The following is a 26,756-nucleotide window of genomic DNA, read 5'->3' as shown; positions in this document are numbered from 1 at the left end:
CGATGTTCCAATGGACGGGAGATGGCCTTGGGAAGGACTTGTGGCAGCCTTGATTGGCAGTTCTTCCCAAATCAGCTGGGAAGATGACGGAGGAAGGTTTAGAACTAAGAGGTGGGAAAAGGGGTGCTCTGAAGTCTTTCCTTATTTCATACCCAAAATGCCCTCAAAAGGCAAACCATAACCCTAGCTTTTCCAGAGGCCATAGGAGCTGGGAAAAGAGGGACAGTTAGGTTTGCTTTGGGAGAATGTTAAGTCTCACCTTCACCATTCATCCTGCTAGTCTGCTCTGGCTCCAGACTTCCAATTTTCCAAATTCCCCTTCCCCCAGCATTCCATACCTGGGTCTTGGTTTCACTCTTTATTTCAGTAGGTGGAGGCAGGGTGAGGAGGGATAGGGGCCAGAGTAAAAGATGAGGCTGAAAAAGCAGAGTTCCCAAAGACAGGCAGACACACATGCAGACACACATGGGCCCCCACTCAGAGACAAAATAAGCACTTGGACTTGGAGCTAGAGGCACACAAACACACACTCTCCCACACATGCGCTCCCACATTCAGGCAGACACACACTATCACACAGTCTCCTTTCTCTGTGACAAGGACAGCTGCCTGGGCTGTTTTGGAGCTGGCCATTCCCCTCCCCCTCCCCTTCCTGGACCCTCTGAACCTCAGCTCTCAGTCCCAGGAGCTGAAGACTCTGTAGGGGAGGAGGAAGAGGACAAGGGGGCCCAGGGAATGGTCCATACTCAGGCTGCTGGGAAGAGTCTGCTTGGCTAAAGTGGGGGAGAAGGCATGAGAATGCTGGAGCCAGAGGATGGGGTGGGAAGGGGAAACAGAAACTGCCCAGGCCCCTCTTAGGAAAGTAACCTTGTATAGCCCAAAGAAATTATGTTTGGAGGAAAATGATCTGGGTTCATGTCCTGGCTCCTCAGCTTATTAGCTGTGTGACCTTGGCATGTTACTTTACCTCTCTGGGCATATTTCTTCATCTCTAAAAGGGAGATCGTAATTCTTTCTCTTTCTACCTTCATTCAGCATTGTTATAAGTTTTAACATGTAAAAATAGGGGTAAAACTCTACCCAAGGATTTATTTTCATTTATTGAACAGTTTTTTTTTTAGCACCTTCTATGAGCTGGGCACTGAGTTAGGTGCTGAATTTAGAGTGGTGAGTAAGGTCTCATCCTCACCTCTGGACTTGCTGGAGTGGTCCACCTTCCCATCTTCCTCCCAGACCCTATATCCGACAGTGAAGAATTTCTCTGGTCATCAAAGGTGAGTAGGGATTTTAGAGAGGAATGCAAATGTGTGTGTTGTGAACACTCTATCCTGAACGTAAAAGAGGGCTCAGTCAATAAGGTGACAGCAAAATGGGCAGAGTAACCCAGGCTGGGAACCATTTTGGGATCAGGGACTGATAAAGAAAAGAATGAAGCCTTCAGGCTCTTGAATGGGTTAGTAACAGCAAAGAGAGGGGACAAGGCTGAGAAGAGCCCTGACCTTGAAACTGTAAAGAGAGAAGGAAAGAACACTAAAGCCAAACAGGCAATAGAAAGATAGGGTGGGGCATGGTCTCCTAGCAGACTCTGGTGGGCTGGTCAGGCAGAGGCTTGGGGGCACCAAGCTATTGTCTGAGTTGGTAACAGACTTGCAGAGGGTTCAGCTCTTCCAAACTGCTAGAGGTGAGGAAGCTGGGGAGTTGGAACTGAGGCTAGGGACTTCACCTCACTCAGTGGAAAGGGACAAGCTGTAAGCCAGCCTGGGAGCCCCAGGATTGGTGGATGCTGGCAGGAAATATCAGACAGGGCCAAATAGAGTCAAGAGGCAACAGTAATGGTGAGTCTAGTGCTCACTCGAAGGGGACTGCCTGCCCCACCCCCAGGCTTTCTGACACAGCCTGCTGGGAATGCATGGCCCAGGCACCTCTGGTGTCAGGGGACCAATCCAAGCCTAGGGAGAATAGAGGGCCTGCAGGTGTCCAGGCTGGACTTTAGCAAGAACAAAATATCCAGGATATATACGGTGGAGAGCAGAGCCTATCACAGGCCAGAGAGGCCACAGTGGGAAGGCTATGATTTTCAAGGGGATACTAGTTTATGGCAAAAAGCCAACTTCCATCTGGGCCAGAGAGGTAAACCAGGGCCACAGCCTGAGAGTCCCCCAAGTGATTACAATAACAGTGCTTAAAGCAGGGAGCTTAAATGGGAGAAAACCTTTCTCTTGCAGGGACTAAATGGAGAGGAAAATAAGAGGGGCTGGAGTTGTGATGCTAAGGCTCAGCTCAGCAAGCAGCAAGTTGGAGAAAAGGTGCAAACCATGGCACTAAACTGGTACAGAACATCCTACAAACCTGAAACTGAAGTGAGGCCCTTAAGTGCACATGGCCTCATGGTCATTAGGGATGCTGAGCACCCGACTGTCTGGGCTGCTGAACTGCAGTGTGCAGATGGGAGCAAATGAAGATGGCCATGGACAGGGCTCATGGCCCCAAAATGAAACTCCAAAACTCAGGTGGAGGTAGCAATGATTTGATGCACTTAAGTTACCAAGAAGTGAATCAGGATCAGAGAAATGCTTCCCTCCCTCCCTTCCTTCATTTGTTCAGCAAGTGTTAGGTGCTAAGAGGGATTCCCAAGAATGGTAAGGCACAGACCCTAACTTCTGGGAGCCTAGAGTCTGGGGTTAAAAGGATGGGCTGCATGGGCCTGACTCAGACTGTGAACGATCAGAGAGATGGAAGCCCATGTAAAGTTTTGGGGGCTCGGAGAGTGGAGGCACATGACTGAGCTGGGAGTCGGGAAGACAGAGAAGGGGCAGGGCCTGATAAATATTAGAGCAGTATTGGGAAGAAGCTGACAGGTTCAGAGGGCAATGGAGAGCCTGGCTTGGCCAGAGTCTCAGAGTAGGTAGCGGGAGATCAGCAGAGAAAAATGGGTCAGGCCAAGAGCGCCTGTGATGAGAAGCAAGGGTGGTGGTTCAGATTTGATACAGTCTAGGCATCTCTGGCTTTTCCGTCAAAAATCCCCTAAGACCAATAAAAGAGAATATCGACCTTGGGAGACTGGGGGCACAACCCGAAACAGCTGCCACCAGTATGAAATTTCTTTGAGATTTCCAGCTGTATGTTAAAAATTCAAGCAAATTTTGCATTCTATTCCCTACTTTAGTTATGCTTATTTTAATATAAAAATAAAGCCCCCCCCCCCAATCTTTGAGTGACATTAATGCACCAGAAAGATGGGCCATGTTTAGCCAGCAGCATCAGCACCCTCCTGCTCCTGCACTGCCCCCCTCCCACTCCACTCCCTTACTGGGAAGCATTGCCCCATCTTTGGGACATTTATTTGTCATTGGTGAGCAGAATAGATTGGACAGGGGAGAGATAGGACAGGGGAAACTATTAACTGAAAGGTGTAAAGAAAGTCTGCGCGTAAGACAATGGACAATGAGAAGCGATCTCTCATCCCACTGCCTCATCTCCTTTGCCTTTCCTTCCCCATCACTCTTAGCATAAGTCCTTGTCAGTGACTGTGGGCTGAACATCAGAGTGTCTAGAGGACCTACTGGATCTTTCAGGTTAGCTGCTGCCCCCCTCCTCCCCAGTCTGGGAGGCATCATTAAAAGGGAGAAGCAAAGATTCAGGAGGCCCCATCCTTCTCTCATGTCCACACCCCAACTCAGCTTCAGCCTACTGCCCCTGTCTTCCTTCCTGGACCTGAGTCTTGGGCCTATATTCACATCCTTGAGCAGGGAGCAGGCAAGAACTAGATGAGGATGTTTAGCCTGGTAGAGGGGCTGAGCATTTGGGGAAATCCCCAGAACCCTCCCTGGAGGAGAGCAGGAGAGGGTAATGGTTGGCATCTGAAACCTGGGATAGGGTGTCCTGTCTTTTTTTAAGACTCTTCCTGTGGCTGATTCAGGAATGTTATTAGGCTACCCTGAGCCTTGAGACTCCCCTCCTCCCCCCGTCCAAACAAAGATTCTGTAGTTACAGGAGACCTGCAGTTTTGGTATATTAATAGCAGCACTCCTCCATTTTCAAAGGGCCTTCATATACATGATTTCATTTAACTCTCTCAGCCACTCCTTTGGCAGGAATGGCCATCCCCAGTTCACTTTCAAGAAGGCAGGAATTATAAGACCCAGTTCAGGGCTCTTTCTACTCCTCGCCCCCTCCACCCTGGCAGCCATTTGTGATTCTGACATGCACTGATCCTCCTGAGCCCTGATGGATTCCATTTGTACTTCCTGTGTCTATCACCTTTCTGGAAATGAGCTCTGGAAGTGTGCTGCCCACAGTGTGCCAAAGAACGTTTTCCTATTCATCCTGAGCTTGCATCACTCCAGTTCTAAGAGGCCTCCTCATCTCCGGTTTCAGGACTTGGGGAGCAAACAAGTCTTTTGCTTATCTAGACCTTTCGTTATTTTGTGGATTTCCATCCTGTCTCACCTTCCAGAGGCCTAAACTTTGAAATTTGCTCTCTCCAGCAGCCCCTGGCTCCCCATTGTGTGTACTGTTCTCTGACCATTCTCTCAGCCCATGACTTTCTTCCTAATGATCAGTGACCAGACATGCACTCAGCTACATGGTTTTATGCAAGGGTAGCAGAAGGTTCTCTCATTTGTTTCCAGTCATCTTCATTATGATGCCATTGCTTTTTGGCCTTTTTGGCAAAAGCAGAATTTTGGGCTAAGTTCTTCAGGGAACAGTGTGCAATGCCTTCCTTATTCCTTTCCTGACTCAGATCCCTTCATTATTTCAGTGATTTTCAAAGGTTTTAGGAGTACAAGGCCCTGAAAGGATATCAGATCTGGTGGGGATAATTGGTATGTGACCCTGTGTTGTTCAAAAGGAGGCAAAAAAAAAAAAGTGGAGAAGCAATGTCCTAGCTAGTAATAAGAAAACTTTCAAATTGAGGAATGAAGGTGGAGGTGTACTGTATGCCACTCATAGGTGGAGGATGAGAAAAGTTGAGCCCCACTTCTTTAGATTACTTATCGCTAAACACATGGCCTTGCACTTGCCCCCATGAAAACTCAGTTCCTGGCTAGGTTGTTTTGCTTGCTCACATAGATTCTGGAGAGTTCTCTCTATTCTGTCCCCTTCAGGTTAGCTGCGTTTTGGTTAAAGAGTTGGGGTCAGGGTGGGTGGTCATTGTATGGGTCCAAGGGAATCAAGGCTCTCCCTCAGCCACAGGGAAAGCAAAGGAGGCAGTGGGCTAGGGCTGAGACATCTTTCCCAACCAGACTTGGAGGTCCATATTGGCTTCCATTTTTCTCCTTCTCACCTTCTCTCAGTCACTAGGGAGTTGGGACAGGTGACGTGGAAGAAGCAAAAAAGGAATCAGGACCACAGGGCTTGCTTTGCTGAGAGACAGGAGGCTTCAGTTCCCTCTTCAGGTCTGGGATGCCGCTAATCTGGGCTCCAGGCAAGTGTGTCCTGGGGTGCCTGGTCAGCTGTACTGGAATTGGGGGTTGACTCTGAGCTTGCAAGGGAGCTGAGGCTGTCAAGGGCTTGTGTTGGGCTCCTCCCTGCCCTCCCCCTGCCCTTTGTGGCTCCTTCCTTCCTTCCTTCCCTGGTTTTGATTCCCACTAGCATTCCCAACATTGACCTTCTCTTCTCCGATTTGGATTCTGGAAGTTGGGGGTGATGCTAGAGTCTATTCTGTGGAGAGGGAATGTCTCCCAGTGCCAGCCCACCCCAAGGCCAGCCAACAGTCTCTACTCTCATTCCTTGCTCCTGTTTCCCAAAACCTGGAGGAGCAGAAACAAGTTTGCAAAGTATGAGCTGGGATTTGAGGCGACCCAGCGCAGCCCACCCCACTGCACACTCAGCAGCTGGGCAGGCGCTGCCGGGTAGACGGACATGCCACCCGGCCAGGGACATTCTGTCCGCGGTTGCCGGACACAGCGCCTGCTGGGGCGAGACCCACCTAGTAGCCCCGGACATTCTGTCTGCTCGGAACCCCGTGCGCCGCGGACATTCCGTCCGATTCCGAGGCGGCCCTAGGCCGGGACCCATCCGGACCCTGACAGTCCAAGCCGGAGCCGCTAGACCCGCCGCCTGGTCACTCGGGCCGATCGGCCTTATTCCTGCCGCCCGCACAGCGGCCATCTGATTCGGGTGAGGCCCGGCTTTCACAACACAGTTCTCATCCCAACTGCGGACCCGCTGGGAAAGGAAGCGCGTGCGACCAGGAGCACCCTTGCTCCCAGTCCCTGGAGTCTGAGCCCAGGCCGAAGGGCGTTGGGTGCCTCCAACTACCCCTATGCTGCACGGCCGCAGCCACCTCCCCCCGCTGGCCAGGACCTCAGCAACCCCTTCTGCTCCCGGGCCACCTGCCCTGTGCCCTCGGATTCCAGGTCACTTTCTGATAATGGTTTCCCGACACCCTACTCCCTGCCTCGCGGAGCCCTGTCCTGGCTTCATGGCTCCGGCTTCTCTCCAGATTCCCGAGTCTCTCCCTTCCCAGTTCCCCGGGTCCTGACCCTGAGTTTCCCTCTTCCCGAGTCCTCGCCCAGGGTTTACAGTCCGCCCTCTCAGCCTCGACCCGTTCCCCAAGCACCGGAGTCCAGTTGCCCCAGGTCCTGTTCCAGGAATCCCCAGGTCCGGCCATGGCCCCGTGGCCCCGTGAGCCCCTGTCCCTCTCATGGTCGAGGACTCACATTACGTCCCGTAGCAGGCAGACTCGCGGCACAGGCGGCGGCAGCGATCTAGAAGGCAGGCAGGAGCCAGGGGCTGGGCACCGGGCCGGGGTGGAGGCCCCCCCTGCGCCGGTGCCGCCGCTCCGCTCTGGCGCTCCTGGACTCGCGGAGGGAGAGTGAGCCTCGCCGCCGACTGCCACCCCCTTCGGACGCCCATTCACTTTATGGCAGCCCGGGGCGCCCCCAGCCCGCCGCGGCGAGCCTAGCGCGCCTGGCCCCGCCCCCTTCCAGCTGCGCTCTCCAGGCCCCGCCCCTTCCAGCTGCTACTCTTAAGGCCCGCCTTTGGGGGAGGGATCTGGCCGGCGGACCTCCAAGAAACCCGCCCCCTAGCCAACCGGAGGCGCTCCTCTGCAACAGAGCCACGCCTCTCCCCACGTGGCGGGGACTTGACTCCAGCAGGGACGCTTTGGCAGAGCCCGACTTGCGAGAGTAGAACAGGCCGGGTAGTCCCGCGGAGCCGGGGCTGGCGGGCGGCGAGGCGAGGCCGGGCCGCCACCCCAGCGAAGTGGAGCGGGCCAGGGGAGAGGACTGCCGGGGCGGGCGGCGGGGGCGCCAGGTGGGAGGGCGCCCGGGCTGGGAGGGGCCGCCGGCTCGCAGCGCCCAAACTTCAGCACCGCTCAAGTTTCGCCGATTTTCTCCACTTGTCGCTGTCCGTCTCTTTGCCCTTTTGTCTCTGCTCCAATCCTCCCACGTCTCGTCTTTCTTTCCTCTTCTTTCTCCGCCGCTTTGCTCCTGCTATTTGTCTCCCTCTTCTCTGCCATTTTAGACACTAATTTCTCTTTCTCTCTGCCCCTCTCTTTTTTTCACACGTTCTCTCTTCCTCTTCTCTATTCTTTCCTTGTCTTCTGTCCTCCAAGGAAGCTGGCTTCGGGGAGAAAGCAGGACTTTGGAATGACTAACCCTGCCACCAACAGCAGCAGCATCACAAGTAAATTAACTATCACCACCCCCTCCCCTCCAAAATTAAAGGAGGCTCCCGTTGGATCTCAGGGTTTGGGCTGGGTGCTTCTCAGAGAAGTGGGTGATCCCACCCACGAATCTTCAAGGCTGTCAGCACCCGTGGCTTGCCCAGGCTCTGCTGTCCCAGCCTCAACAGGGCTGACTTCCCCTGGTGTTATCAGGTTCAGACCTGTGGGCAATTTGTGACTTTGGTGCTTGCTGGTTATGGAGTTGCAAGGAACAGGATAGACATCCCAAGGAACATATGGAATCAGACTGTATCCTGAGCCACAATAGCCTCCTAAGACAAATCTGACCAGTCACGCCTCTGCTTAAAACCCTTCAATGTCTCCTGATTGCACTTGGGATAAAGGCCAACTCCCTAAGTGGGCATACAAGACCTTCAGACCCTGACCCTGCCTTCATCTCTGGTCTCCTAGTAGTTCCCTGCATACCACTGGCCTTTCTTCTGGTAGTAACATATTTCCCACCATTCTTCAACTTGCCAACTCCTACTCATCCTCCTCAGCTCCACTCAAGCCTCATTTTCTCTGGGAAGCTTCTTCTGAACTCCCAGGTTAGCCAGATGTCCAAGCTCTTGCTCCCATGGCCCTCCTTGTGTATACTCTATACCCTCTATTGCCCCACCACATTAAAAGGATAAGCTTATGTGTTGTCTCCCACTAGGCTAAGGTTTAGAAGGGTAAGGACCATGTTTTTTTCATAATGTAGAACCACGTTTTTTTTTTCATAATCTAGTAGGCATAATGTAGAAAATATATATGATACCAAAATCTAAGAGGGAGATGTTCTGCCTGGTAAGATGATGGTTGGTGGGTAGGAGGAGCTAGTCAGGGAACTGTCAACTGTCTCCTCCCCATCTCTAATCTACAGTTACAAGTCATGCTTTTAGGCAAGAGTGATGAATTTCTAGTGGTATTTGCAAGTGGAGATGGGGGAATAAGGAGTTTTGGCTTACTTAGAAGACTTTCCAGTTGACTACCTAGAACCTTACAATCTGAGACAGGTCCAGGAGACCAACTCCCAGCTTTCAAATAAAGAGGAAAATGTTTCAGAGGCAGTGTGGAAACAGGTGCTCTGGTGGTAGTATCCTCTTCCCCTGATTCCCTTTGGGTGAAAGAGACAAGATCCCTAGCTGGGCCCAGAAACCAGTAGCCCAGCATACAGGTGCAGGGAGCTGTTGAGGTCTGATGTCAGGTCTGATGGGTTCTTCAGATTAGAGGATCTTGGCACATGGATGGTCCCTGGATGGCTTGAGATCACATTTCTATGGGGTTAGCTATAGAGGTTCTCTGAACTTGAGGGATCTTCCATAGATGAGAGGAAGTGTGGAGAGAGTTGGTATATTTCATCACTGCCTCCCAACAGCCTCTCTGGGCACTTGGGCTCCATTCTGGCAGACAGTCTGCAAGAAGAAAACCCATCTTCTTGTCCTTTTTCTGCACACTCTCACTTCTAGGTAATTCTACATATCCCAGCATCCTCTGTCATCTCTTGCCAGGGGAGGAGACAGCTGGCATCAGCGAGTGAAGATTGGGGTGGCATCCAGCCCTAAGACCTCTTCGCATTTCTAAGCCAAACAAGAAAGTCTTCAGTTTCCTATAACTGGTGACTTGGTCTAACCTGTGTGACTATCTTTTTTTTCTTGTTAGATAATGGGGTCTGAGGTTTGGTATGAGGGAGCAGAGCCAGGAGCCACAGCCTGAATGTACTGAGGCATAGAGGATAGTGAGGGGCAGTGGAAAAGAGAGGTGGACTGGGGGTCAGGACACTTAGGGGTTGTCTCTCTGTCATCAACGAGGCTATGCCAATGTTGGGCCATCTTTCCACTCTGGGTCTCAGTTTCCTGTTCTGTAAAATGAAGAGACTTGAATTAGATATCCAGGGTATCTGCCATCTACCTTTTTTTTTCCTTCTCTATTCCTGGTTGATAGGAATGGGGCAGAAAACGTAGAAACAGAGTTGGGCTGTGGAGAAACACCCATGAGAAGCCAAACATGGAACAGGCAGACGGGAGGGCTGGGGGGATAGATCGTCCTACTGGTTATAGGATGGCCAGACCCCAGAGCTACCTCGAAAGAGTGATCCCTCAAGGCGTATGGTGTTGGCCCAGGTGACTTTGATTGGATGTGGATCAAGGGAGTGGGGACGCCCGCTCTTGCTCTCAAAAGGAACCCCGCCCCCTTTCCAGCAAATCGTAGCCTATCTCCCCATAATGCCCAGCAGCCACGGCCAAGCCGCGCACCGCAACCGAACTTGAGCTAAACTCCACCTCTCCAACCGCCCAGCACATTCCTCATTTTTCTTTGGCTTTTATAACTGTCACTCAGAAAGCCCTCGTATTCGTTGGTTGTCCCCCTACCCTTTTCTTTCCCTTGTAATCGCGCCTCCTTAGGTACTACCCGCCTCCTGAAACCAACTTCTTTTCTTAGATTGGATAACTAGTATGCCACTTTTCACCGTCCAAAGCCATGATTGGCTGCGGTCGTCAGGGCTCGCGCAGTTACCAGGCAGCGGGCTAGACTGAGGCTAGTTACCACGTCAGTGAGCTGACAGGAAAGGTAGCCGGCTCCACCGCCCGTCCCGGCCGACTCATCCCGGCCGGCTCTGCGGTCCCACCCTGACTTCGGCCTCAACTTCCAGGAACTGCGCCCCTTCCCTTCTCCCATCTGCCATCACAGCTGGAAGAGCCGCTCGGAGTCGTCTCCGGGGTCTGGGTTGGACATGAACGGTGGCTGTCGGTCCTGGGACTAGGCCCCGCCATTTTGGATACGCTGACAGGTCAGTGAAGTCTCTTCCTAGAGTTGTAGTGTCGTGAAGCCCGCCCGTATATCACGATAGGGAATAAGAGGGGAATACCCTTAAGTTGGGCGATCCCGCGGTGGGTTTAGGACGCGGGGGCAGGAGTAAGAAGAGGGAGGATTGTTGTGGGAGGGAACTTGGAGGCGTGCAGAGGGCAAAGGTCAGGCCCCTGCCCCAGGAAAGACGATTTCAGCTGACTTCTGTTCCCTTGCTGGTGCCTAAATTCTTCTCTTCCTGTGTTCCCAAACTTAACCTAGCCCTCACCTCCTCTCTTCCGGAGCATTCTGCATCCGAAGGAGCCCAGTCCTGAAAAGCTGAAAACAAACCTAAAGAGCAGTGTATCTACTTCCAAGGGTTGGTTTTTAGGGCTTAGATGTGACAGTCCCGCGTCCAGTTCTGTGACTGCCTCATTAATACAACTGAGCTGTCTCATTAATATTGGATGATGAACCAGTGCATCCGAGACTCAGGTAGTGAGAAGAGCTGTGGAAGTGTTCAGGCCAGCAGCATGGGGGGACTGGGCTATGAGAAGGCTTTCCTCTTTTAGGCAGCTCAACTGCCCATCTGGGTCTGGTCTCACCCCTGGGCTAAGGAGATGGGTTTTAATCACAAGGAAGCTACTCTATTATGACATATTTGGCTGGAGAGCAGAGGGATTTGAATACTGGCAAAGTTTGGTACTGTTGGACTATTATTTTTAGTGGGTAAAAAGAGTCATGAGAAATGTTCAGCCAGTTTAAAAGTGGTAGGGTCAGGGCAGCAAAGGTTATGATGGAACATAACCCCAGAGAGCACAGTCTATGGCACTGTGATAACCTTTGATAAACTCCTGTGTTGCAAAGTTGTAAAAACACCCTCAAGGGTAAGGAGTGCTTTTAAAAGTGAGAAATATGTAGATAGTGCTTTTTAATGCACAACATAAAAACTTGTATGTTTTTAATGAATTCAGATACACAAGGCACTCCTCTAGGCCTGATGGAGGATACAAATGGAACATCTGTTTTGGGGTCACTTTGCTAATATAAGTTTATGCACTTCATCAAAGCAATAGCATGTATGTGCAGTGGCCTAGCTAGACCATGTAGTAGGACTAAAAGCAGGGCTAACACATCTCAGCATGTAATGGGCGCTCAATAAATGCTATCTCTACTGGGATTAGTTTTAGTATGTGATCAGGACTTGTGACCCAGTTATGACCCTGGCAATCAAGAACATTGCACTTTCGCATGGTGAGATAGTAACAAGGAGGATCAAAACCTCCTAATGTCAGAAGGGAAAACTAGGATCTTAGAGTGGCTGAACTCAGTCCCTTGCTACCTACTGTCCTCTGCCCTTCTGAAGCAGTGTTTTTGTGTGTATGTGCATGTGTGTTGAGGAGGGAGGGATGGCATTTATTGTTTACATTTATTGATTTAAGTAAGTGGGATGTAATGGTACAGGAAACTATTTGCATTTTTAACTTGCCGGTCTAAGTTGCAGAATTCCCAAAAAAGTAGTTGAAAATGGCAAATTAAATGACTTAGCCAGTCCAAGAAGTACCCATGTTTGATGAGTCTGCCTTGCTCATCTGGACCATTGCCCTGTTGAGTTGATTTGCTTTGCATAGTAGGTAATCTAGTCTTTGGATAGATAATGTGGCTAATCCAGCATCTTTTCAGTTGGATTTGGGGGTGACTATAGAGGCACCAAAGATTTTCCTTTTTTTTTACTTAAAAAAGTCATTTTCTAGATAGAACTAGTTCTTCACTCCCTCACCCCACCCCTAAATCATGAAATTTGTCCTTCCTTCAAGCCTTGTTTTTGAGCTTCTTTAATGGTGACTGTAGATAAGACAGTACATTCTAATCTTGACAGTGATGCCCACTGGCACAATGGGAACTCAGTTGTAGACACATCTCCTTATCAGTAGCTGGGCACCAATTCCAGTTTCAGCTCACAGTTCTCAGAGTTCCATCACTATTTCACTTTCCTATGTTCCAGAAGGCAGAATAACTTCATTGATAAGGTACTTAGATTGGCTACTGTGGGCAGCTAGGGAAGAGGAAGACACAGATCCTGCTTTTGAGGAGATTCACTGTTTTTATAGAGTACTCACTAGAAGGATCATCCTAGCCTTTCTATTGATCACATGCTCTATCCCTGGAATTCAGTGTGCCTGGTTAGAATGATTTTTGCTGTTGGAGTAACTGGAATTAAGGCGAAAGGAGAAGGGAAGATTCATTTTACCCTCAGGCAAGAACAGCTGTGTAAATGTAATCAGCTGCTGTGTAGCCTTCAATATTCTTTTCCCATATTTCAGTATGTTCAACTAAAGTTGTTGTTTTATTAAATGAAAATATAATACAACAGGGTGCTGATTTGGAGTCCCAATAGAGTGGAATTGATCATGAAGTAATGATTTGTTGCCATCATATAAACCAGGACTTACAAGCTCAAGTGTTTCTAAGTGTTAGGTAATTTAAGTGAGTAAAATGGGCCAGGTGGGACTGTATTAGGATGTGTGGGGACTGTGGTGAGCTGCAGAACCCATGCCCCCACTTAAAGGAGGCAGCTGCTTCTTCTTCAGCTGTGTTACTGTCTGAGAATGTGGACCCAGGATGACTAGTCTTCCTATTTTTCAGGAGAAGCTGGAAATCTAGATAATTGTATTTTTAAACTGTTGGCAACTAGTTAAAATTTTTTTCATACCTTTCACAGGCCAAACAGCATATATCTGTGGACTGGGTTCTGCTCAATGGCCACTGAGTGATGATGCTGGATTACACAGATGGGCAGGTCTTATGAGACATAATCTTTGCAGTTCTCTATGTACAATTACACAGACTAACTTTTTTTCTTTGCCCTTCTCTGCTGTCTCCCTTATATTTTGGGGTGCCCTCAGTGGTTAAAAGATAAGTGAGAGAAAGAAGACTTGCTTTACTTTTTCATCTCCAAGCTGGCAGAAGGGACAGCTTTGGTTGGTTTGGACACCTTTGGACATATCTCAGTGGCTCCCCTTGCTTATGGTTCTTGGGATAGTCTCAGAATCTCCAGAGAGGGAGGCGGTAGTATGGCGAAGCTGGAGGTACATTAGTCACCTGATCATCAGGTTTGGGAAGATTTTCTAGTCATTTCTCTTACCTCCACCCTTTGAATAATTTCTTGAGCCCAGGAACTTGTTTACTAGTTCAATGATTCTTGATCCCTCTCTATTGAGAGCACAGATCTATGGTGTGTTCCTTAGCTAGCTCTGGAAACCTTGTAAACTCTGTCTTTAGTGCTTCTCTGGATTATTTGAGGAACTGAGAGAATATAAGCCTTAGAATGGCCAGTTGAGGGGCATTCGACTCCTTGGTACCATCTATTCTCTCTCAAAAATCCCATCAGAGTTTTCTTGGTTAGCCCAGTTCTGTGCTAGACACCAAGGCACTATGAAAAAGAAATTTAAAAATGAGTCTTTTCCTTTGGCGAGCCTAATTTCTAATTAGATAAGGACAACTTTTAAAAGTAATTAATAAATTAAAAAAAAAACTTTAGACAATAATATGCTAATCACAGATATTTAGAACTAAAGAAAATAAGACATTCCCATATATGAAGAAATGGCAATTACATAAAGAAGTATATGTTTCAAAGAAGAAATATGAATGTACAAATAGTATGTGAGGAGACTTCAGGAAGACAGATGTGAAAATGGAAGCATTATGATTTGGCTGATGGGTAAATGTGGGCTCTTTATGTCTATAGGGTGGCCTGTGTGGAAGGTTTGTTTGTAATTTCTGGTAGAGAAACAAATACGAGATACAGAAAGATTTGCTTGCCTGGTTCAGAGTCATCCATCATCTATTAAGTCACTGTTCTCACAAAACTTAATATAAGCTGCCCCACTATTGAAGAGGCAGTCCTGATGTTAGTTTATTCGCTCATTCATTCATTTGTTCATTCAGTATTTTTTTTTTCCCTTACTATGTGTCAGCATTGGGGATAAAAAGATGAATAAATCATAGTCTCTTCCATTGAGATGGTCATAGACTCGTGGGAGAGAGAGACTAAATAAATAATTATAAATCAGTATAAGATCTGTTATGTATGAAGTTATGTATACAAAGTGTTATGGGGTGACAGAAAAGGAGTACTAATTGTCTGGGGGTGGGGAAGAAGGTTAACTAGGAAAGACTTCACAGAGTAGGCTTTAAGCTAACATTTATTAGGTCTTAGTGTGCCAAGTACCATGCTAGTTGCTTTACAAGGCTTCTTATTTAGGCCTCAGAACAAACCTTTGAGGAGGTATTATCATCTCCGTTTAGCAGTGGAGAACTATAAACTCAGGCTCAGAGAGGCCAAGGAATTTGTCTGAAATCACATAAGTAGTAACAGAACTGAAGGTCAGATCTGACTTGATTCTGAAGCCTGTTCTTAGAACCATTGTGTTATTCTGACTCCCTCATTGACATTTGGATGGAATGAGTAGGGGTTAATTAGGTGGACATGAGTGGGGGAAAAGCATTGAAAGAACAGCATTGCAAAGGCTTTAAAAAGAAGGAACTTTTAATGGTCTGTTGTCTATTTTATACATACAAAGAATATATATAGCATATATGGGGCACCAGTGTTGCCCACCCAGCTTACAAAACAGAGCATCACCAAAACTGAGGCTGCATGTATGCCCTGCTCTGTTAGTCTCACTTCCCTCACTATTCTACATTTCTTGTGAGTTTTCTCTGAGGTAGAGTCCTAGAGTAGAATTGGTGGGTTATAGGATATGATGTTCTTCAACGTTGCAAGATAATGCCAAATTGTTACCCAAACTAGTTGTATCAATTTAGATACTCACAGCCACTTGGTTTACATATTTACCAGCTCTATAGTATTGTCAGATTTAAATTTTTTGGCTATTTTGGGGTTGTAAAATGGTATCTCTTAATTTTATTTTGTAATTTTCCTGATTATTAACAAAGATAATCATCTCCTATTTATTTGCTGTTTGTATGTCCTCTACTGTGAAATGACTATTCGTATCTCTTGCTAACTTGGGGAGGGGGCATTCTATATCTATTTCTCATAGAGTTGTACCATTATTTTATATTCTGGATATTGCTTCTTTATTATATGTGTTACAGATACTTTTTCTGACTTAGTGACCTATTTTTTTCCCTCTATTTTATGGTGTCCTTTGAGCAGACATCTTTAATTTTAACATGGTTGAATGTATCAATCTTTTTATTTTATGATTTCTACTTCTTGTTTCTTGTTTATATATTTCTCCCCTATTCTGAGGTTATGAAAATATTCTCATATATTTTCTAAAAGTTTTGAAGTTTTCTTTTCCCATCTAAGTCTTTGCTTCATTTGAAACACATTTTTTGGTATTTCATGAAGTAAGGATCCAATTTATTGTTTCTGTTTTTCCTGCTTTTGTTTGGATTTAGAATGAGTTGCCAGTTGATATAGTGATTCCCTCTCTTTGGATCCTGTTGGGGTAATTTAGATATCACAATGCTCCTGGGGAATGTTATAGACCCAGTGTTACACAGACAATGCTTTCAAAGGATATACATTGCATGAAGTCTCTGGGCCAGTGTCTTTTCTGGCTTGGAGTATTAGTTGGAATTTATTTGATTGTTCCTTCTCATGTTATTTCTGGTACAAGAGAAACCTTAAATTCTCTTCTGTCATACTCACCTGAGGTCTTTGCAGGCCTTTTGTGGCCTTACGACAAGGAGTTCTAGGCCATCACACTACTAGAAAGCAATTGGTCATCAGAGTTTCCCATTTGAAGCTGAAGGGTGATTCTGTTGGGAGATTCCCTAGGTGAGGACATATTGGTTAGAGGCCTGGAAGGAGATTCGACAACTCTGCACAGTTCAGGAAAATAATTCTCTTCATTCTCGATATACTTTCTTTTTTTACTAAGAAAAAAAGCTTAAGACAGTGTGATTTTTTTTTTTTTGCTTAGATCCTTGCTGTCTTAGAAAGTTGTTAACTTTCGCTGCCTAATGAATTTTGATCAAATGTTGGGTTGACTATTTCAGTTGGAATCCCAGTTCAAAATTTATCTTCTACAGGAAGCCTTCCAAATAGCATGTAGATCCTACTAAATCTCAGTTAGTCCCACTGGCACTTTTGTTTGCAATTTGTAGTATAGCTTTGTTTTGCTTTGTCTTTTAAACTTGTTGCTGTGTTGCTTACAATATGGGTTTGTTTTTTCTCCTTCTCCTAGTTCCTTGAAAGAGAAATTGGATAGTTTTATTTTATAGTGTCCCCTTCTAAACCCCCCAAATATTTTTACAAAGATGGGTATGGTATTTCCTTTACTACTTATTGAAGGCCCTCCATGGTATACCTGCCACTTGCTTTTCTAGCTTTACTTCCCATTATTCCCCTATGTGAATTTGTTCTACTCCAGCCAATCTGGAATAATCATGGTCCCCTAAATATATGCTGAGTTTCTCCACTTCTAAGCCTTCACTCCTTTTTTTTTTTTCAATTTAGTTTTATTGACATATATTCACATGCCCTATAGTCATTCACAGTGTACAATCAGCTGTTCACAGTACCATCATATAGTTTTGCATTCATCACCTCAATCAATCTTTGAACATTTTCCTTACACCAAAAAGAATAACAATAAGAATAAAAAATAAAAGTAAAAAAGAACACCCAAATCATTCCATCCCCCCATCCCCTTTATTTTTCATTTAGTTTTTGTCCACATTTTTCTACTCATGCATCCATACACTGGATAAAGACTATGAGCCACAAGGTTTTCACAATCATACCATCATGTCATGTGAGCTACATAGTTATACAATCATCTTCAAGAATCAATGCTACTGGGTTGCAGTTGGACAGTTTCGGGTATTTTCTTCTAGCTATTACAATACACTAAAACCTAAAAAGGGATATCTATATAGTGCATAAGAATGCCCTCCAGAGTGACCCCTCGACTCCATTTGAAATCTCTCAGCCACTGAAACTTTATTTTGTTTCATTTCTCTTCCCCTTTTTGGTCAAGAAGATTTTCTCAATCCCATGATGCCGGGTCCAGGCTCATCCCTAGGAGTCAAATCCTGTGTTGCATGGGAGATTTACTCCCCTGGGAATCAGGTCCCACATAGTGGGGAGGACAGTGAGTTCACCTGCCAAGTTGGCTTAGCTAGAGAGAGAGGGCCACATCTGAGCAACAAAGAGGTTCTCTGGGGGAGACTCTTAGGCACAATTATAGGTAGGCTTAGCCTCTCCTTTGCAATAACAAGCCTCATAAGGGCAAGCCCCAAGATCGAGGGCCGGGCTTACCAATCATCGGACTTCAATGCTTGTGAGAATATCAGCAATAACCCAGGTGGGGATGTCCAACATTTCTGCATTTTCCCCCAACTCCTCAGGGGGGCCCTGCAAATATATTTTTATTCTCTGCCCAAATTACTTTGGGATGTATGGCTATTTCACACTAACCGGTACAAACCTACCAGATCTCACTTCCCATTTGAAGTTCCATGTAACTATGGTGTTTGAATAAACTGACCGTACAAGTTAAATTATTTAATGATACGGTGTTTTTGCTACCATTACCACCATCCATTTCCAAAACTTTACAATGAACCCAAATAGAAATTCTGTACAAATTAAGCATTAACTCCCCATTCTGTACCCCCAGTCTAGTCCTTGGTAACCTATATTCTAGATTCTAACTCTGTGAGTTTGCATGTTATAATTATTCATATCAATGAGATCATGCAATATTTGTCCACTGTGTCTGCCTGATTTCACTCAACATAATATCTTCAGGATTCATCCATGTTGTCACATGAACCAGAACCTCAATCCTTTTTTATAACTGCAAATTTTTTTGAGATATATATATTCATACACCATATAATCCATCCAATGTATACAATGTCTCACAGTATCATCACATAGTTGTGCAATATCACAATCAATTTTTCATTACTCCAAAAAGAAAAATAACAAATAGACATAAAAAAAGACAACCCTAAATACCCTATACCCTTTACCCCCCCCAATTTTTGACTCCTAATATTGATGTGGTACATTTATTACTGTTGATCAAAGAATATTAAGATATTACTGTTAACTATAGACCATAGTTTGCAATAGGTACTTTTCCCCCACATACCATTCTATTATTACCTATTTGTACAAGTGTACATTTGTACTAGTTCATGAAAGAACTTATTTATATTAGTAGTGTTAATCATAAACATCAACCACAAGGTTCACTGTGTTATACAATCCCATATTTTAACCTCTACCTTCCTTCTGGTGACATACATGACTCTAAACAACCCCTTTCAACCATTGTGCTGGTTTGAATGTATTATGTCTCCCAAATGCCATTGTCTTTGATGCAACCTTGTGGGGCAGACATTTTAGTGCTGATTACATTGGAATTCTTTGAGTGTTTCCATGGAGATGTGCCCCACCCAACTGTAGGTGATGACTCTGATTGGATATTTCCATGGAGGTGTGGCCCCACCCATTCAGGGTGGGCCTTGATCAGTGGAACTGTATGAATGAGCTGACAGGCAGAGGGAACTCAGTGCAGCTGTGAGTGATGTTTTGAAGAGGAGCTATAGCCAGGAGGGACACTTTGAAGAAAGCACAGGAGCTGCAGATGAGAGACAGTTTGAAGACGGCCACTGAAAGCAGACTCGTGCTCCAGAGAAGCTGAGAGAGGACAGATATCCCAAGTGCAACTAAGAGTGACATTTTTGAGGAATTGCAGCCTAGAGAGGAACGTCCTGGGAGAAGGCTATTTTGAAACCAGAGCTTTGGAGCAGACACCAGCCACATACCTTCCCAGCTAACAGAGGTTTTCCGGACACCATTGGCCATCCTCCGGTGAAGGTACCCAATTGCTGATGTGTTACCTTGGACACTTTATGGCCTTAAGACTGTAACTGTGTAACCAAATAAAACTCCTTTTATAAAGGCCAATCCATCTCTGGTGTTTTGCATTCTGGCAGCATTAGCAAACTAGAACAACCATATTCACCTATAATTCAGGACTATTACTTGTAATCCCAATAATGAGCTACCATCACCTCTATCCATTTCCAAACATTTAAGTTCAACCTCGTTAAAAATTCTGTACATATTAGGCAACCTCTCCCCATTCTCTAGCCTCTTTCTATCTCTTTGTAATCTATATTCTAAAGTTTTATGACTAACCTCATTCCTTTTCAATGCTGAATAATACTCCATTGTATGTATGTACCACATTTTGTTTATTCATTCATCAGTTGATGGACACCTGAGTTGTTTCCATCTTTTGGCAATTGTGAATAATGCCACCATGAACACCCATGTGCAATTGTCTGTTTGAGTCCCAGCTTTCAGTTCTTTTGGGTATATATCTAGTAGAGGGATTGCTAGGTCATATGGTAATTCTATACTTAGCTTTCTGTCCAGCTGCCAAACTGTCTTCCCCAGCAGCTGCACCATTTTACATTCCCACCCACAATGAATGAGTGTTCCTTTTTCTCCAGATTCTCTCCACCACTTGTAATTTTCTGTTTTTTTTTTTTTTTTTTTTAAATAGTAGCCCTTCTTTAGTGGGTGTGAAATGGTATCTCATTGTGGTTTTGATTTGCGTTTGACATCTTTTCATGTGCTTTTTAGCCATTTGTATGTCCTCTTTGGAGAGATATCTATTCAAGTCTTTTGCCCATTTTTAAATTGGGTTGTCTGTCTTTTTATTGTTGAGTTGTAGGATTGCTTTATATATTTTGAATATTAAACCCTTATTGGATATGTGTCTTCCAAATATTTTCTCCCATTGAGTAGGTTGTCTTTTGATTTTCGTGATAAGGTCCTTTGATGCACAGAAGTTTTAAATTTTGTTGAGGTCCCATTTATGTTTGTTTTTTTTGTTTGTTTTTTTTTGTTTTTTTTTTGTAGCTTGTGCTTTGGTTGTAAAGTCTGAGACACCATTGCCTAACACAAGATCCAGAAGATGCTTCCCTATATTTTCTTCTAGGAGCTTTATAGTCTTGATTCTTATATTTAGGTCTTTGATTCATTTTGAGTTCATTTTCTATATATAGTGTGAGATAGGGGTCCTCCTTCATTCTTTTGCATGTGGATATCTAGTTCTCTCAGCACCATTTGTTGAAGAGACTATTCTTTCCCAATTTAATGGACTTGGCAGCCTTGTCAAAAATCAAGATAATGCAGAACTACTTGTCTGAAGAGCATATTCATTTTTTAAAAAATCAGTTAACTAAAATAATAGGGAATATATGCATATGACAAAAGTTCAAAAGGTACCAAAGAATATGAAAGAAAAGTAAATCTTCCCCAATCACCCAGTTCCCTGGTCAGCCGGTTCTCCCTGGAAGTGACCTCTGTTAGCATTTCCTTGCAAATCCTTCCAGAGACATAGAGCATATTCATCTTTCCTAAATGCTTTAAGGAAGTCAAGATACCAGAAGAGATTTTATCTTTTCTATTCTCGTATGTTAAAATGATTTTTGAGTTTTAGTTTTCTTTTGTTTTTTGCTTCTCCTCCTCAGAACATTATCTTAGGTATGTTGTGTATCTAGAGCATTTGGAAAGCAGATAGTCTTCTGACTAGTCTAGTCATTTTTTTAATTAAGATTTATTCACATGCCATACAATCATCCAAAATATATAATTGATTGATCACGTTACCATCATATAGTTGTTCATTTATAACCCCCATCTATTTTTTTTAACATTTCCCTTGTACCAGAAAAAGTGAAAGCAAGATTAAAAAAACAAGAGTAAAAACAGAACACCCAAATTGTCCCCCCCACCTTTCTTCCTTTAGTTTTTTTTTTTATTGCCCCCATTTTTTTACTCATCCATTCATACACTGGACAAAGGGGAGTGTGATCTGCATGGCTTTCGCAATCACATTGTCACCCCTCATAAGCTACATTGTTATACAATCATCTTCAGGATTCAAGGGTTCTGGGTTGTGGTTTGATAGTTTCAGGTATTTACTGCTAGCTATTCCAATTCATTAAAACCTAAAAAGGTTTATTATATTGTGCGTAAGTGCCCACCAGAGTGACCTCTCGTCTCCTTTTGGAATCTCTCAGCCACTGAAACTTATTTCATTTCATTTCACATCCCCCTTTTGGTCAAGAAGATGTTCTCCATCCCACGATGCTGGGTCTAGATTTCTCCCCAGGAGCCATATTCCACGTTGCCAGGGAGATTTACACCCTTTGGGGGGGGGGGGCGGCGCAGTGATTTCATCTGCCAGGTTGGCTAAGCTAGAGAGAGAGGGCCACATCTGAGCAACAAAGAGGCATTCAGGAGGAGACTCTTAGGCACGATTGTAAGCAGGCCTAGCCTCTCCTTTGCAGTAACAGTCTTCCCAAGGGCAAGTCCAGTGATAGAGGGCTCAGTCCATCAAACTACCAGTCCCCAGTGTCTGACCACATCAGCAACCATTGAGATGGGGAAGCCCAACACCCCTGCATTCTCCCCCAATAGTCATTTTTTATAATTGTTGTTAAAATATGTGTTGTCTTGTGTTGGATTCCCTTGTGGATTTCGAGGTATCGTGGGCCTGGACAAAATTTGTACCAGTTCTTTTTTCCTTTTATTGCTCTACATACTTCTCACTTTTTCACTGTCTTGTGCAAAATCTGCAAATAGAGGTACTTGCAGAGTGCATGTTTTTCTGTATTAACTCCAACTATGTCTCTGTTTCTTTTAGATACAACTAAACCGTATAAATGCCTCAAAGGCAGAAATTATATCTTATCTATTTTATCATTATACTTTTTAATTATGTTGATAGTACAGTACTGTATTCCTCTTGTAAAAAAAAATTAAAACATTTGAGATAAGGCTAATACATCCTCTGACTATACCCTGATCTTCTGACTATAACCTGACTATACCCTGTACTATACCCGTAGTACCTTCTCTAGAGATAACTGTAGTTATGAATTTGGGGTACATTTTCCCAGACCTTTTATTCTGTATTTGCATTGCTATGTATGTACCCTTTTAAAATATGTTAACTACACTTGTCAACATGGATGGTTCATGTTGCAGGGGAAAAGGGCAAATTGCAGAAGAATACATGCAATATGATGCAAGCTATTTAACGTATAAAAACATACACAATAATACTATATATTGTTTAAAGATACATATAAATGAAATAAAAGTATAAAGAAACATATGGTTTAATAAACATTAGATTTAGACTAGTGGGGCTTACAGATGGAAGAGAGGAGGATATGATTAGGAAGGACCCACAGAGGCTTCAGTTGTACTATTCTTAATCTGGGTACTGCTGTTACTTTACTCTTTATGTCTTACAGTAAGTTAAATATTACATATTTTTTTAAACAGAAGTCTAGTGTTTTGTGTAAGATTGGTTAGTTTTTACATAAATGGTAACATACAGTACATATTATTGTGCAGTTGTTTTTCACTCCACAATATGTATGAGAGCTTTCCATGTATACTCAACATCCTGCAAGATGCTTTATGTATAGTAGGAGTTTAATAAATATTTCTGGAATTCCTGATTTCTTTTTTCCTTGATAGCATTACTGTTTTAGGTTTCCTTGAGCCTGATCCAAATGTTTATCTAACTATATGTCCCTCTCTTTTTCCCCTTCTTCTCCTTTTACTTTTCTCTTTCTGAGGAGGATTTCTAAATAATAGACAGTGGTAAGGTTGATTTTTTTACATGCTCGTAAGTTTTTCTCTATGCCAAGAAGAAATTCTGTCTTTTATATTTTCACCTGGGGAGAGAATTAGATATCTTTTCTAAGTCCTCTTCTAGGTAGCAAAGAGAATCCTGTGGTGGTTCATCTGGGAACACTTAAAATACTAAAATAATATTTCAGCTTTCCTTCAGAGCAGCTTTAAAAAGAGCCAACCTCTCAGTCTGCTTATTAGGGATTCTCTGCTGTCAGCAAGTAAACATGAGTTTTCAGAACTTTTCAAAGGTTGTATCATTGTCACTGTCCAGATTTCTGGAGCTGACTTGGCAGAATGGGTGCAATCTATAAATTGATATTGTAACTGTGGTTCCAAATCAGGATTATTTATTTCTTTTAAGTTGAGCCTTCACCATTATTTCATTGAAGATAAAAAAGACCAAAGGACAGTCTGAAATACTGTCTTTAACAAACTAGCATCACAGATCTATCTGTATACCTGAAGCCTTCATAGGAGAGATTTTGAAGACAACTGACTTTGAAGAATTTGATATGCTTGCTAGAGATTCTTGAGGTGCCTTTAAGACATTATCTGGATTCATGCTTTTTGAGTTGTATCTTGAACTACTTGAATTTCCAGAGGCCTCTGCCAGGTAGTAGATTCATAACAAAGGGTGGACTTCATCCCATCTTAGTATTACAGGTAGGACATTTAGGTACTGAAAGGTTAAATCACAATTCTAACCTTATTACATACTGATTTGAGGATGGCTATGCTCTGGGTAACCAAATATTAACCAGACTTTTCTCTCTTTCTCTCTTTTTTTTTTAATGCAAAGATATTTGTTATGGAATTACTTAAAATGGCAAAACATTAGTAACTACAGTTGTGGAATGGTTTAAAAACCCTAGGACATATGTAATAACTGAAATTTTCTCTTGTTTTGGTAGGTTAGCCAGGATGGTGGACAGAAATATTTATATCATTCAAGGGGAGATTAACATTGTGGTTGGGGCTATCAAACGAAATGCCCGATGGAGCACCCACACCCCACTGGTAAGAAGGGAATGGGAAAATAGCCTAGTCACTGAGTTGTTCGAGGGGATTTGATACATGGTCAAAACAGTAATCAAGTTCCCAATGAGAATAACAGTAGAAATGCTGAGTTGTTCTTTGTATCAGGGACCCTTCTGTTTTATTCCAAACTAGCACCAAATTTATAGGCTGCCTTTTTTTCTCTGGGACCCAAAGGAATGATTCTTCTTCTTCTAGCTATTTTTGTAAATAACTTCATCTAGTACTTAAGATTTCTTTATTGTGCTTAAAAATGTCAGAAAGATTCCTTATCTTCTAATTCTCTAGGCCTATAATTAGCTATCATATTAATTTAAATTAATTGAAAAATGGAGTGGTATGGCTTGGTAATGATACACCTTCTTGGGGGTTCAGCAAACTTCCATATCTAGAGCAGACAATATCTTATCATTCAGATGAGTAAGAAACTTACCTGCTATAAAGTTTTTTTTATTGCATGTGTATGTGCAAGGATTTCTTTATTATTATTTTTTTTACAATTACGAAATAATCTTTGGCACAATTGTAAAATAAGTTTCTAATTTGGTGAGAGTATTTGGAAATTTCTCAGGTTCATTTATAAAAATGGATTGTTCTAGAAGTGAGAGTAGAGTCAGGAATGTCTTTGAAATGCATATATGTGATTATACAATGAGTATAAAGGAAGAGAGGAGATAGAATGAGATGCGTATAAAGAGTCTGTAAATCTATGGTTGCGTAAGTGCTGTGTCATAGTAGAGATAAGTACTTCAGGATTCACTACTTTAGGTAAGTCTGGAGTAACTCTATGAAATAAGAGATTGAGGAACAGAAAGTATGAAACCACGACTAAATTTCTTTTCCTCTGAAGGAAAACTTACTAGATTTTCTGGTAGTTGGATTCAGAGAAAGAACCCTTGATTTATCCTTTTTTTGCACCCCTCTTTTGGTCCAATAATGATTAATTTTTTTAACCTGTTTTTTTCCATAGGATGAAGAACGAGATCCCCTGCTGCATAGTTTCAGTAATCTAAAGGAAGTTTTAAACAATATAACAGGTAAGTCCCCATGTCTAGGTAGAATTACTTATCCTGGAAAAAAATACCTCTGTTTGGTTTATTGCAGGGGTCAAAAACATTTTCTGTAATGGGCTAGATAGCAAATGTTTTAGACTTTGTGGGCCATATGGTGTCTGTGCAACTACTCACCTCTGCCACTGTAGCTCAAAAACAGTCATATACCTAATACATAAATGAATAGGCAAGGCTATGTTCCAGTAACATTTTGTTTTTAAAAAACCGACTGCAGTGCATGATTTCTCTGTAACTCTACAACTCTCTAATAAAAGCAAAAAACAAAAAAATAAAACTGACTATAGGCCAGATTTGGCCTATGGGTATAGTTTGCCATCTCCTGGTTTATTGCATTGCTGATCCTTTTTTAGAGTTTCCAGTAGAGTGCCACACTTTAGTGGAAATTCAGTGTTCATACAATCATAAGCTTCCCTAATTGATTTAGTTATGAGTAAGTTATCTTTGGTTAATTTTTGTTTTGTTTTGTTTTGTTTTAACTATCTTATTTCCCTACCTCATGCATGCCATGAGGTCAGAAGTTGGTGATACAAACCCTTCTCTTATGGAAAGTCATTTTTGCAGTTAGGGCCTTAGCTTTCTGTAATGCAGATCTCTCAGTCTTCATGTGTTCCCAGAGTCTTTTGTCCCTTTGTTTTCTTCCTATTTTCCTAATCATAATCTATATAATATTTATATGTTTAGAATTTTAAAAACCACTTTCACATTTATTACCTTATTGAATCTTTATACATCCCTGTGAGGGAGGCACATCGGGTGTTGTTCCTCTTTTTATAAATGAAGTTGAAGCTCAGAGAGGTTTTGAATGATTTAACTGAAGTCACACTGATTCTAATAGATAGAGTAAGACTAGAATGGGCCTGCCTCTGACGCCTGATCCAGTGTTCTTTCCTCTGCTCTGCATTACTTTGTTCATAGAACTAGAGGAGATTGCACACATGAAGTGTCTTATATTATGTATATATATGTGTCAGGGAAGGAGGAAGGTCTCAACACCTCTGAGTTTTACCAGGCAGGAGATATAGACTGAAGTGGAAAGATCAGAGCTGTGTTCCTCTGTTGACCATCATGGGCTTTTGCAGTGTATAACCCTGCAAATGGAAATAAGTTAGCCTTCTGCAACTTAAACGAATAAATTTCTTCCTTTCATGAGAAATGTGGGAGCAGATCTGGAAAAAATTTCCTTTTTACTTTCCTAAACATGAACTGAAGTTATCTAAGGGTTCCCTACATTTCTTTAAAGGAAGAAATTTCACTCAATTGAAAAAGCTTTTAAATTGTTACCCAAGAAGGATCAAGTATAGAGGAGTCAGTTGTTGGCTAGTTAGCAGGGATAATGCTGCGACTAGGTGGTATATTCTTTTATGGCCTGTACTATAAGTGACTTGGCTGCATGGACAGATTTTTCTTTTCTTTTCTTTTTTTTTTTTTTTTAACTTTACAGATAAAGCTTGCATATCCCAGTTAGAAAGAAAACATAGTCAGTGGA

At 43.5% G+C, this 26,756-nt stretch overlaps 1 protein-coding gene across 12 annotated transcripts in view; it reads left to right on the top strand.

Moving 5' to 3' along the window:
• The first annotated feature begins 10,187 nt into the window (after positions 1-10,187).
• GBF1 (golgi brefeldin A resistant guanine nucleotide exchange factor 1) overlaps positions 10,188-26,756 on the top strand; it is a 149,029-nt gene continuing 132,460 nt past the window's right edge. For all 12 annotated transcript variants that reach the window (XM_037804036.1, XM_037804034.1, XM_037804035.1 and 9 more), the window contains exons 1-3: positions 10,188-10,445; positions 24,074-24,179; positions 25,168-25,234. In XM_037804036.1, coding sequence (XP_037659964.1) covers positions 24,084-24,179; positions 25,168-25,234 — 163 coding nt within the window. In that variant the 5' untranslated portion in view covers positions 10,188-10,445; positions 24,074-24,083. The remainder of the gene's footprint in view (positions 10,446-24,073; positions 24,180-25,167; positions 25,235-26,756) is intronic.

This window comes from Choloepus didactylus, chromosome 15 (genome assembly GCF_015220235.1).
Source record: "Choloepus didactylus isolate mChoDid1 chromosome 15, mChoDid1.pri, whole genome shotgun sequence".
NCBI classification, from domain to species: Eukaryota; Metazoa; Chordata; class Mammalia; order Pilosa; family Megalonychidae; genus Choloepus; species Choloepus didactylus.
This window is presented reverse-complemented; position numbering and strand designations above follow the sequence as displayed.